We start from the raw sequence: 13,001 nt of genomic DNA, 5'->3' as shown, positions 1-13,001 counted from the left end.
ATATATGTATATATTATACGACGTAGCTATTGAGGTTAGGTTTCGAGCTAGGTTGATGTTGGATGACAAAAATTGTTAGACATCGAATATAGATTAACCGTTTAGTAACATCGTTTATATATTTATTGCCGTGGTTTCGTTTAATCACTTAATAATTGGGATTTTCAAATATTGAGTGTCTTAATATATGTAAACATTACACAACGCAGCTATCGAGGTTAGGTTGATGTTGGACGACAAAAATTATCAGACGTCGAATATAGATTAACTGTTTAGTCACATCGTTTATTTATTTATTGCCATGGTTTTATTTAATCACTTAATAATTGGGATTTTCAAATATTGAGTGTCTTAATATATGTAAACATTACACGACGTAGCTATCGAGGTTAGGTTGATGACAAAAATTGTTGGACGTCGAATATAAATTAACCGTTTATCAAAATCATTTATTTATTTATTGCAGCGATTTCGTTTTATCGTTTAATAATGTGTATCATACAAAGTAGTCATTGAGAATTGTAGGTTAGGAATCTCTGTCAAATCAACGTAACAATTAAAAGATTAACCTCCTGCGCTGGAATGACGTGCCACGCACATCGAGAATATTTGGCCCAAAATTGCAATATTTTTTCAATTTTAAGTATATTTTAAACATAACCCAGGCAAAAAAAAAAATAAATTTATTATTTCTCAGTAATTTCTATCCAATGATATATCGATTAATTCAAAAGAGAAGACGAATTATTGTATACGGTTTGGTCACTCGTTATGGTCCGTGCACCAGTTTTACTAGCGCAAGAGGTTAATGGAATAAAAACGCAGTGCAAGATGTCGCGATAATTATTTAATAACATAAAAGTATAGTACGCGTGATCGTCGTGTGTGCCGGTTTTGCAGGTTTTCGTACCTCTTCAGAGCATCGTTCCTCAAAGCTGCGAGAGCGAAACTTGCACGAAGCAACAATTTAAAACGGGACATTCTCATCTAGATTACAATGAGCCAGTGACATCGCATCTGCGTCGTGTATGCGTTGAATATTTATGAATCATTACGACAACCGGCCATCCAAGTTTACGCGTTTGCACTGAAATAGCTGTTGATCTAACAAATTTCCAAACAACAGCGAAATTTTATACATTTCGCAGCCGTATGAAGAAGATGAAATATTCAAAGTTAACTAGAACTATCAAAATGATCGAAATTTGTGACTTTCGTTCGAAATTTTATAGATTTAAAAACAGCGTATATTCGAAGATTCAAATGACCTATTGCCGATTATAAATTATATATATATATATATTAGAAGTAATTTCCAGCGTTAATAGCCTTTCCTGCAAATCATCCCAGTAGTTAGAGAATAAATTTCAAAGCAAACTATCGCTGAAACGGGAATGGAACGGTCCGAAGTTACAGAAAGTTCTGATAGCCAATTGGAAACGGTCAATTGATCGGGGAAACTGGGAAAGATTTTACTCGATGACAAGCGGACAAACACGTAACGCCGATCCGAACGCGGTTATCGCGAGATCTTCCAACCGGGTAGCTCGATCATCAACTGTCCAACGCAGAGAAGATTGCAGAACAAATTGAAGAAGTCCTCGGCCGGTAATTGTGATTAATTGGAAGAAATGCACGGCGCGGGTTTTCGCTGAAACGATAGCGAGAGAAGCAAACCGCCACCAGGCAGATCGGTAATCTGCGGAGCGTGTTCCTTCTCCGTGCGCGCCGTTTCGAATCGGCCAACGTCAGGGACAGCTACGTCCTGACGCGAGATTGCGGAACAAATCGGTGAGAACTTAGTCCCCGGCGATTGTGATTAACCTTTAACGCTACCAACGATGACCACGGTCCCTCTCGTCATTAAGACCTCTAACTCTCGCCGATCGCAATCGTCGTAGGGATTTCATTCGTTGCGCGACGCATCTACCTCGTTTGCACGGATTTGTCAGCTGAGACAATTAAATTTCTGTTGGTACGTCGCGTCGAATCGGGGAAGGAAAACTTGAAGACGTTTCGAAGATTCGAATATAGATCTACGAAATAATGGAAATTTAATCGCTTGCGTTGGCAACTGATTGCGGACCGTAACGAGTGACCAAATACGTATACAATAATTCGTCGCTTTCTCTTTCTTTTGAGCTCGTTGGTATGTGACATCACTGGACAGAAATTATTGAGAATAGCAATAAATTTATTATTTGTTCTGTCTGGGTTGTGCTTAAATATACTTAAAACTGAGAACATATTGCAATTTTGAGATAAAGAATTCTCAACGTGCGTGGCACGTCATTCAAGCGCAAGAGGTTAACCACTTGCATTGGCAACTGATTGCGGACCATAACGAGTGACCAAACCATACACAATTCGTCGTTTTCTTTTTAAACTCGATATATCACCGGACAGAAATTATTGAGAATAGCAATAAATTTATTATTTGTTCTGTCTGGGTTGTGCTTAAATATATTTAAAACTAAGAAGATATTGCAATTTTGGGACAATTCTCGACGTGCGTGGCACGTCATTCAAGTGCAAGAGATTAACCACTTGCGCTGGCAACTGATTGCAGACCATAACGAGTGACCCAAATACGTATACAATAATTCGTCGCTTTCTTTCTCTTTTGAACTCGTCGATATATCACTGGATAGAAATTATTGAGAATAGCAATAAATTTATTATTTGTTTTGTCTATATTGTTTTACTTACATATACTTGAAACTGAGAAAATATTGCAATTTTGGGACAAAAAATTCTCGACGTGCGTGGCAAGAGGTTAAAAAACGGGTAATTTTTCTTTTTCAACTCTGTGAAACATAAATGGTAAAAAAAAAAAAAAAGAGTCACATCGTCGTCCCCGGAAGAGTGAAACCATTAAAACAGGTCCTGTCAGCTGAAACGAGTCCAAGATCGGTACGCAAAGATTCGAGGAGCGTAGTCGACCGAGGGAACCTTCTTGGAGAGGATCGTTGATTATCCCAGCCTGATACCTCGCTAAAACTACGAGTCTTCTCGTGGCCAAAAAGCTCGCGCGCAACCGTTCACCGGAGGTGATCGTGTAACATAATTCCGAAAATAAAGCACCGCAGCGAGGGATGTGAAGCGCGAGTCCGAGAAACCGGAAGAAATCGGAGAGGATTTAGCCAGGATAATCGTGATTAATCACGACAGATTCGAGGGGGAGGGGGAGGGCCAATGAGAGATATCGCGTTCGTGGAACTGCATCCACCGCGCAGATAACGATAACGATCCGAGCTCCAGGTCCAGAATCATTTTTCCACCGTAATTTCCAGCGTGTTTCTTCCCTCCCTCTTCTTTTTCTCTTCTCTCTTTCTTTTTCAGCTGTGTCGCAGCCAACAGCCAATTACGCGGCTCGCGTTACGCGCGTTTGATTCACGATCTCTTTGATTCACGAACGATCGTATAGATAGACTCTCGGCTCCGACAGTTAATCGCGCAACATTCGCATAGGGAAGAATTGCCGTTGAAATATTAGGCGTGCCTTGATAATTGCTGTAACTGTCAGACAGATTACGCTCACGCTTCTGTCTCGCGAACAGTGGGCCTTAATCCAACGATCGAGCAAGTTCGTTGCCGAGATGCTCGTGTAGTTTCCGTTTCCGACTTCGAGGAGTTTCTCGAAGCTGTTGAAGTTGGCGAGACGGAGCGACGAGACTCCATTAGCTTCGTTAAGCGTTAACGCTTCGCGAGCAACGATATTCGCGTAATGGCTAACCTGCGGGCTAATGGAACGCGGGTAGAAGCCGGATTTCGCTGTAACCCCAATTTCTGTCGTTCGCATTAATATCTATTGTGATTACTTTCGCGAGCCGACGGCGAGCTTGATTCGGGATTAATTGTCACGCCGAAAGAGAGCAAGAGGAAATCCAATGGGCTCGACCGCTCGTGATCGTTGGTTTTAGTGTTGCTTCGCTGCGTCCATTCACGTTTTCTCCGGCTAGTTTCGTTTTCCGGGGGCGAAACTGCCGATTTCGAGACACTCGAAAGGAAGAATTTCTGTTGACGGAACTGTAGAACTGTACACATTTTTTTTTTTTTTTTTTTTTTTTAAAGTGACGATGAAAAGAAACCTTTAATTAACGATTTAACGTTAGAGTAAAGCATAAAATTTCCAAGTAAAAGAAAAAAAAGAAAGAAAGAAAGAAAAGAAATAGAAAAACTTTATAATACAGTGAAGCTGCACAAGCTTTTAAATTATTTAGATCTTTAAAAATACAGTATTTTACGTCGATACGCTACATAAAACAAACGTATAAAGCTGTTTAATTTAAAAGCTTAATGAAAGTTACAAATTGGTCATTTTTTGGCCATTTCGTTAGAGACTCGGATCGGCAAAGATCTCACAGTTAGAAACCGTACCGTTTCTCTGAAAAAGCCTATCGTTCGCAAGAGGACGTGCAAGCTTTCTCAAATTTTTTAATCATCACCCTTTCACCTCGTTTCGCGTTTCTACGCTCACCTGCCGTTGTAACTATGGTCCCCCGTATTGAAGGCGAGCGGCGGAAATATCAAGCGTAGAGGGGGGAAAAAAAAAAAAAAAAAAAAAAATAGAGCACGAAGGCGAACCGCGGAGAGCAGTGGCCTCGAGTGTAAAGAATCGACGCATTGTCCAGGGGTGAAAGGTCAAAGAGCGTTAAAAATAAAGCTCGCCGTGCCGGCCGAGGGTCATTACGGAAGAATTAGATCGTGGAAAATATGCGGCGGGAGCGGATAACGAACGTACGATGGTCGGGCCCTAATGAAACATACACAGCTCGACGTTCGTGCGAAGCTCTCTTGCTTCTCTTCGATCGCCGAGATAAAGAGAGTATACATCGTGCACTGACCTTCTTCAGATGGCCTTCGTTCGTGCCCACGAAGACGACCGTGTAGTCGCCGGTCGAGGTGGCGGCAACCGCTGTCAAATGCGTGTTGAAGGTGAGCACCGGGGTACCTTCCATCGGGTCTTCGCCGCCCAGTGGCGTATTCACGTCCAGCCCGCAGAAATCCTCGCCGATCGTTTGTAGTTTCTGCAATCAGATCCAACGTGCGTTTAGAAATCCGAGTGTGGTGCAACGTTCTGTTCGTAAGTTTCGGAAACAATTCTTCAAAACACTCGTTTCGAACACCACGGAATGAACACGATTACGAGTATTTCGATAGTTTTCCTAAAAAATGCCAATAACTATATTTCAATTCATTCTTTTTAGGAAAATTGAAGAAACAGTGCTACTGTGTACACAAGACGAATATACAGTCAGTTATGAATCGAAGTTATAACAAGAATTATAATTATATAATATCATTGTAAATGATTCAAAGAAAATTCAACTGCAACTTGACGGAGCTGTTTGCTGTAACGCTCACTGGTCACATGACAAACAGCACGAGTAATGACGCTTTTAAATTTCTTATTTTAAATTACTTCGCAATGCCAGCTAAACCTCTGTAGCTCGATGAATATTTCAAGCTCGTTTTATTTATATATTCGCACGGGCTAACGAACCCTCGGACAAACTCTTGGACAAATATCGTCTTCCGCTTTTAGTGAAGTTTTCAGCGAACGGCGATAAAGATAACCTCCTGGCCCTGGAGACGTCGATTATCGATTTTCACAAAGTATTTTCTTTGAATATCGACACTCCGCCTCCTCCATCGAGTTTCTGACATGTCAACGGCTATTAAAAAGCATCGAGAGGCGCTCGGTAGCTTGCCAAGTTTTAATTAAGATCCGAACTTTTGCTCGCTCTCATGAATATCTAAATCAAGAAGTGTCCGAGTAAATGGACACGCGAAACTGAAAATCGCGGAACTGTGGAAAAAGTCACGCTTCTGTCCGGGAACTTGGACTCGGTTTATATTAACCCCGCGTAAATGAAGAACGTTAACATTATGGCTTATGGATCCTCTGGATTGGATTAGATTATAACACGTGAAAATGTTCCATCGTGTCCATTTTGGACTGTATAGCGTACCATTTGTGAAATTGGTTAATTAAAAGTAACGTTAAGTTTTGTTATTAAGTCTCGAGAAGAGACTAAAGTTAAGAAGCAATTTGTAAGTACGTATACGTGAAATAATACTTGGAAAATGTAAAACAAAATCGTTGAAATGAATCTTGTAATGTACGAAATATTATTATATTATTATATAATAATATATTAATAATTATAATAATATTATATTATTATTGTCCACTGTCTTTAAATCTTGAAAATTAAAGTGAAGTACTTAGAACAACACTAAAAAATATAAATCAAAATCACTGAAGTCGATAATGTAGAAAATATTTTATTATATCGTTTGATAATTAAATAACATACCAGTTGTCAATAAAACAGTTTAATTCAAATTGAAAATTGAAGTCAAACGACACGTTATATTAAGTACGTATAAATGAAATAACACTGACTTGAAAAATATAAATCAAAATCATTGAAACCGATGATATATGAAATATTTTATATAATTATATTCTAATATACCAAAATGATATAATTAAAAATACTTTTCACACTGTCGTTAAATCTTGAAAATCAAAATCAACACTTAACCTCTTGCGCTGGAATGACGTGCCACGCACGTCGAGAGTTTTTCGTCCCAATATTGCAATATTTTTCTCAGTTTTAAGTATATTTAAGTATAACCTAGACAAAACAAATAATAAATTCGTCACTTCTCAATAATTTCTATTCCAGTGATGTCATACCGACGAGTTCAAAAGAAAGAGAAAGCGACGGAATTATTGCGTACGGTTTGGTCACTCGTTATGGTCCGCAATCAGTTGCCAGCGCAAGTGGTTAATTGAGCTGAAATAACCTCTCACCACGCAACAACACCTGCTACATGAATGCAGAAAATACCGAAACCTAAGAAGTAAATACGGATTAAACCAAAACACCGCTCTAACCAGCCAGAAACAACAAAAAAAAAACGTTATCAACTACCTAAAGGAGACTCAAGACTACTAGATATAAAGAGAAAATTCCAGCACGTCGCTAAAGTTCTCGTAGTCGATGCGACTCTAAACCTCCATATAAAAAAAAAAAAACCTAGAATAACGCAAATAGAATTGGAAAACATAGGTCAATGTCTGCCTCTGTCTCAAAGAATCCCAATACGTCACAACATCCTCGTACAACCTTCCAAACTCCAGCCATCTAACCTCCATAATGTTATCAATCTTCCTAATCAACTCTCCCACATTAACCAAGCCGAGACCGCAAGTCAAACCGCGGAAACCGCGTATTAAGTTCCGCGTTCCTAAGGAATAGAGACATCGCACACGCACCAATATTACACCATGTTCCTCGAATCGTACCACGAATTCTCTTATCTCTAATCGAAAAGACCTCGCGGCGGCAAGGTCGAGTCGTCGGTCGACAAGGTCACGGCAACGATCGTGTGAATTTTGCGTGTACTGTTCTACAGTTGGCAAGGACAGTCACGTGCAAAAAATTTATTGCTTCCCTAACGTCCTGCAACGCTACGTACCTTGGCGAATTATCTCTGTTATTAAATTTGTCATCGAGAGTGCTCCTACAATTGCAATTTCAATTAATTTGAAATTTAAATCGACACACTGTCTCACGTGTGTTTCGAGGCACGAACCCTTTCTTTGAGGATTTCACGACCATGTTTATCTGCTCTGGAATTGTTACTTGTGAAATAGTTCTAGTCGTATTGGAATCTGTATTATTACTATTATAATATAGTACAATATATTATTATTATTATTACATGATATTAATATTAATATTACATATAGTATAATATAATTTGAAATAATATAGTATAGTATTATACAATAATATAGTTTAAAATCTATTATATGGAGTATATAATAATATACTCCAAAATTTATAATATAGTAATATATATATAATATATTATTATATAATATTATATATAGTATCAGTATTATATAATATAATATTATATAATATCTGAAATAATATAGTATTATACAATAATATAGTTTAAACTCTATTATATTATAGTAATATATATATAATATATTACTATATAATATTAATATCAATATTATATATATAGTATAATATAATATTATATAATATTATCTGAAATAATACAGTATAGTATTGTATTATACAATAATATAGTCTAAAATCTATTATAATATAGTAATATATAAAATATATTATTATATAATATTAATATCAATATTATATATATTATAATATAATATTATATAATATAGTCCAAAATCTATTATATATAATATATTACTATATAATATCTGAAATAATATAGTATAGTATAGTATAGTATTATATAATAATATAGTCTAAAATCTACTATAACATAATAATATACATAATATATTATTATATAATATTAATATCAATATTATATATAGTATAATATAATATTCTACAATAATATAATCTGATATGAGCACCGCAATGTAATTTATGTTTCAGCGACAAATGACAAAACAATGAAGTAATTATTTTAAATTTGATGTCTCCATCTCTACACAAAAGTAGCAACGAATTCTGTAGTTTTTCAATAGCAGACTCGTTCACATCGTTGAACTATTGACAATATTTCCACTTACGAGAAATTACTCTGGCTTACTATGTTGCCGACATACTTAAACATATCTTTCAGCAAATGTCACCAATCTTGGATATTATTTCTTTTGAAATTCACGAGAATTCCACACAAATTACAGCTTGTCAGAGAAACGTTTACGAATTGTTCGAAGCATCGAACGTCCGGATAACTTTAGTCTCGCCGTACGGGCGAGAAAACTAGACATACATCCGCCAAATATCCTCCGGGGGCTAAAAAGAAACGGACATCGTGTTTTCCTTCGGACGGTGGACGTTTTCGTTCGGGGCCATCGCTCGTGGGGGTGGCGACCGCGAAAAATCCTTGCCGGTGAAATATTGCGGCGAGCGAAGCCACGATGAATTATCGCCGCGTCGACAATTAATTCCTGCGGCGTAGCGGCGATTAATCGCGTCGCGCGGCACTATGTTGCCCTCGGTGCCGAAGGCATCCTCTCTCTCCTCGCGTATCACACACGAGCGCAAGAAGTCTCGGTCTCCCGCGGACTTCCGGTTCCTTTCTTCCAGCTGCCTTCCAGTACATCTCGGTGGGAATCGTCGTCTCTCCAGTTTCGCCGAAATTCGCGAGTGTCACAACAGTCTCTCCGGTCGGATGCCGCGCGTTGCTTCTTGCAGGGAGCAAAAGCGAGGATGGTGCAGCGGCGACGAGAGCTTTCGGTTTCTTGCGGGACGCGACGTTGATTTAATTGCGCCGAGATTAATTTCGCGATATATATATACGAGAAGCGATATATACGTGGGACGGACAAAGTTCGGACTTGGGATACTTGGGACGTTCCCTTTTTTTGCGAAAGTTCAAGCGGATTATTATCAGAGATAATACGAGAGAGTTGTTGTTGTCAGAGATAATGTTAGATTTCAACCTCTCGATAATATCTGAGGAATCATTTGAATGCCACAGGAGGAGTCACTCGGTGACTCGGTGATGTCAAGATTAGTAGGAACACATAATTCGAAACTTGGAAATTATTCGATATTAATCTTCGTCGCTAGAATGATGTGAAGAAATTCGTGCAGTATAGAACATACCAAAATAGGTTTATTTACGCGTTCAATTTAACATTTTAAGTGGCATGGTTAGTGGTGACCAGCAATGCCAAGATTAACCTTCGAAGGATGGGGTATTTAAATCCTTCTTCACTAATGAACGGATTTAAATCGCCAGGTGAAGTTTAATTTTACATGTTTTCATATAAATTATTGTATTTCCTATATTGTCAAAGTTAATCAAATGAAATAAAGATACTCTAGCTACTCAAAACAAGAAGAGAGAGACCGTCGATATATCGGACATTCGACTTTCTCAAATATTATATATTATATAGGTGTAGATGTGTCGGACGTTAGTACTTAAAAGAAAGTTAACAGAAACACATAATTATAATTCGATACTTCGAAATTTTTCAATATTATCTCCGTCACTGTAATAGTGTAAAGAAACAAATAATAGCAGCAGTATAGGACATAGAAAAATAGTTTTATTTACGTTCACAAAGGTACGGGGCATCACTAATCTGAAGTAGAGGATCAATGATGCCATAGCCACCATTGATGATGGTATGTTACAGCGAACATGGCAAGAAATCAAGTACCATCTCACAGAGGTGTATTAAACGAGGAAAAAAAAAAAACTTAAATATATATGTCTCGTTTTGTAATAATTTCCACTCATCTGTCTTTTCGTTTGCCTTTGTAATAAATTTTTGAAATTGTAAACAGACACCCTATGTATATTCGTCTCAATCTGACAGGAAAAACAGTCCTTAAAATCGCCACGAATTAGCATCGGTTTAACGAAAGGCAAACCATCGCCGGGATTCGGTTGATTCGGGGGGTTGGTTGAACTCTTCGCTCGGATCCCGTATAGAGATGTATTAAACGAGGCAAAAAGAAAAAAAAACTTAAATATATACGTCTCGTTTTGTAATAATTTCCACTCATCTGTCTTTTCGTTTACCTTCGTAATAAATTTTTGAAATTGCATACAAACTTTATGGACACCCTATGTATATTCGTCTCAATCTGACAGGAAAAACAGTCCTTAAAATCGCCACGAATTAGCATCGGTCTAACGAAAGGCAAACCATCGCCGGGATTCGGTTGATTCTTGAGGGGGTTGGTTGAACTCTTCGCTCGGATCGTTGGTACGAATGCCGGAGCAAACCGACCGATGGGGGATGCTATACCCTCGATGCACACAACCGCGCGTCCACACGTACGACAGTCCAAACGTACGATTCTTAACACGTACATATGTGTACGTGTATACGAGGTCAATACATCGACGTCGATGCAGAGACAGGGGAGAGTGGCCACGATTTCGGCGGGGGCCACTCTCTCAAGTCGGGGCTCTATTTACATTCCAGGCTCGCGCTGGCTGCCCGCCGCAGCCGAACAATTATTTGCATTCCTGGCGCTAATACGCGGCCAACGTTAACGGAAGAGGGTCGCGTCGCGCCACACTTTCGCCTCGCGACTTCGCACTTTTTCATCAAACTCTTCGTCTTCGCGTTCCACGGCGGAGGAGGAAGGTTCGAACGAACAATGGTTATGGTAAAACAACGAGGCCCACCGTTGAAAATCGCGACCATCAAGACAAAATGGTGGCTCGTTACCACCCGTTCTTTGTCCTTTTTCGTTTTTCCTTCTCGCCTTTCCAACTCGGAAAATTGTGAAGCAACGACTCCGCGCCCTTCTCGTTGTACGCGAATCGTCCTGGGAGAAGCGAATGGTCGACGATAATTCTTTCTTCCCTCTCTCCACCGTTCTTTTTTTTTTTTTTCTTTTTCTATTTACTTTTTGTTGAAAGGGAGTGGAAATGGCCAGTAAAGGATACGCGGTTGCTTTTGTCCGTGTTTGTTTGTGTTTGATAGAGTGATTAATTTACGGGTTATCCGGATTCAACGAGGAATCGTTCGATTACGAGCATTTGCATTTTCGCACGTTTCGCGTTTCATTAAGGAGTCACGACTGTTTGAAATTTTCGACTATTTTTTTTTTTGTCCTAAATAGTAGTTTAAGTCTTAGAAATAAGATACAAAAGGTCCTAGCCTTTAAAACGACTTATTCTGGGGTATAATAATAAATCCGCGGATGCAGGATAATTGAATTTGTATCACTGTTTACAACTTTAAGCAGTGTTATAAAGTGTAAATTGTGTGATTCAAATATTACTTTCGATGAATCGAATATTAAGGGACTTGGATTCAATTTAGTTGTGAATTGTACGAACTGTGAGCCGCGATATATAAGTAAAAAAAAGTAAGTAAAGGATACATATGAAAAATGACGTTTTGAAACTTTAAACGCGTTTTTCTCGAAACNATTGACGATCAAACATTTTTTAATCTTTAACAATTTCGAAAAATATAAAAGAAAACGTAGAAACTTTTGGCATAAATTCGAAGCACCAAAAATAAATAGCTGCTGTTTTTATAATTTTCACAAAAATGAAAATGTTGGATCGTCAATCCCTAGAGAATATCATTTACTTTCGAGCTATTATTGCCTTTTCGTTGCAATTAATCCTGTTTGGCTAGAATCATGCACACCGATAGGCAATGTAAAAAAAAGGTTATGTAAATACCGTTAAAAAGTCAAATAAGAGTCGTCTTTTTTTCTTTTTTAATGTTTCTTTTCACACTTTATAATGTGTTAAAATAAATCACAAAGGCTCGAATCAATCAACTATGTACTTTTTTTTCTCTTTACTAGCCCTCCAAATTTCGTAATTTTTAGGCCCGTCAAACTATCATGCTCCTTTAAATACGATGATCCGCGAGAGAATTCTCGATAGTTGCCAGAGCCACTCCTCCTGTTTAGCGTGCAGCGTTTTCTCTTCGTTAATGATCCTAGTTACGTATCTGGGCGATAAAACTACCTTCGCGACTTGTAATTGGATCGCTCGGGATATACTCGCGTCGAATTTTTCCAACAGGCAGAGGAGTTTGTCGCGACACTCCTCGATAAACGGTGGCAAACATCTCTCAGACAGACTCATATTCGTCTGGCTTGATTTTAACTCGTCAAAGCGACGACGTTAAATGCAGAACACGCGGCACAGAAGTATCAATATGAAACTTCGCGCGCGCGCGCGATGAGCGCGGAAACGAAATGAATTATTTCGCGACAATCGACGCGAAGCTACGAAGCCCCGTATTTTCTGTCAACTCGATGCTCATCAACGTAATGAATTTGTACTCGGGCGTCGCAATGAAATCCGACGACAGAAGAAGCTGATTCGCTGAGTACATTAATCAAAATAATTACAGGGTCCCTTTCCCTCCTTTTCCTGCCGCGATTTCCAATCTTCCCGGGAAATATATTAAACGTCGTTGATGTTCGTTCGAACGTGTTGCTGGACATTAAAAAAAAAAAAAAAAAAGACACACTCTTACGCCAATT

At 38.5% G+C, this 13,001-nt stretch overlaps 1 protein-coding gene across 1 annotated transcript in view; it reads right to left on the bottom strand.

Moving 5' to 3' along the window:
* Positions 1 to 13,001, bottom strand: part of LOC122527362 (plexin-A4) — a 362,759-nt gene that overhangs the window by 109,741 nt on the left and 240,017 nt on the right. Inside the window, exon 2 of the mRNA XM_043651474.1 lies at positions 4,848 to 5,030. Within this exon, the coding sequence (XP_043507409.1) occupies positions 4,848 to 5,030 (183 nt within the window). The remainder of the gene's footprint in view (positions 1 to 4,847; positions 5,031 to 13,001) is intronic.

This window comes from Frieseomelitta varia, unplaced genomic scaffold (assembly GCF_011392965.1).
Source record: "Frieseomelitta varia isolate USP_RPSP 00005682 unplaced genomic scaffold, Fvar_1.2 scaffold_215, whole genome shotgun sequence".
Classification (NCBI taxonomy): Eukaryota; Metazoa; Arthropoda; class Insecta; order Hymenoptera; family Apidae; genus Frieseomelitta; species Frieseomelitta varia.
Note: the sequence above shows the minus strand (reverse complement) of the source record. Positions and strands in the feature narration are given on the sequence as shown.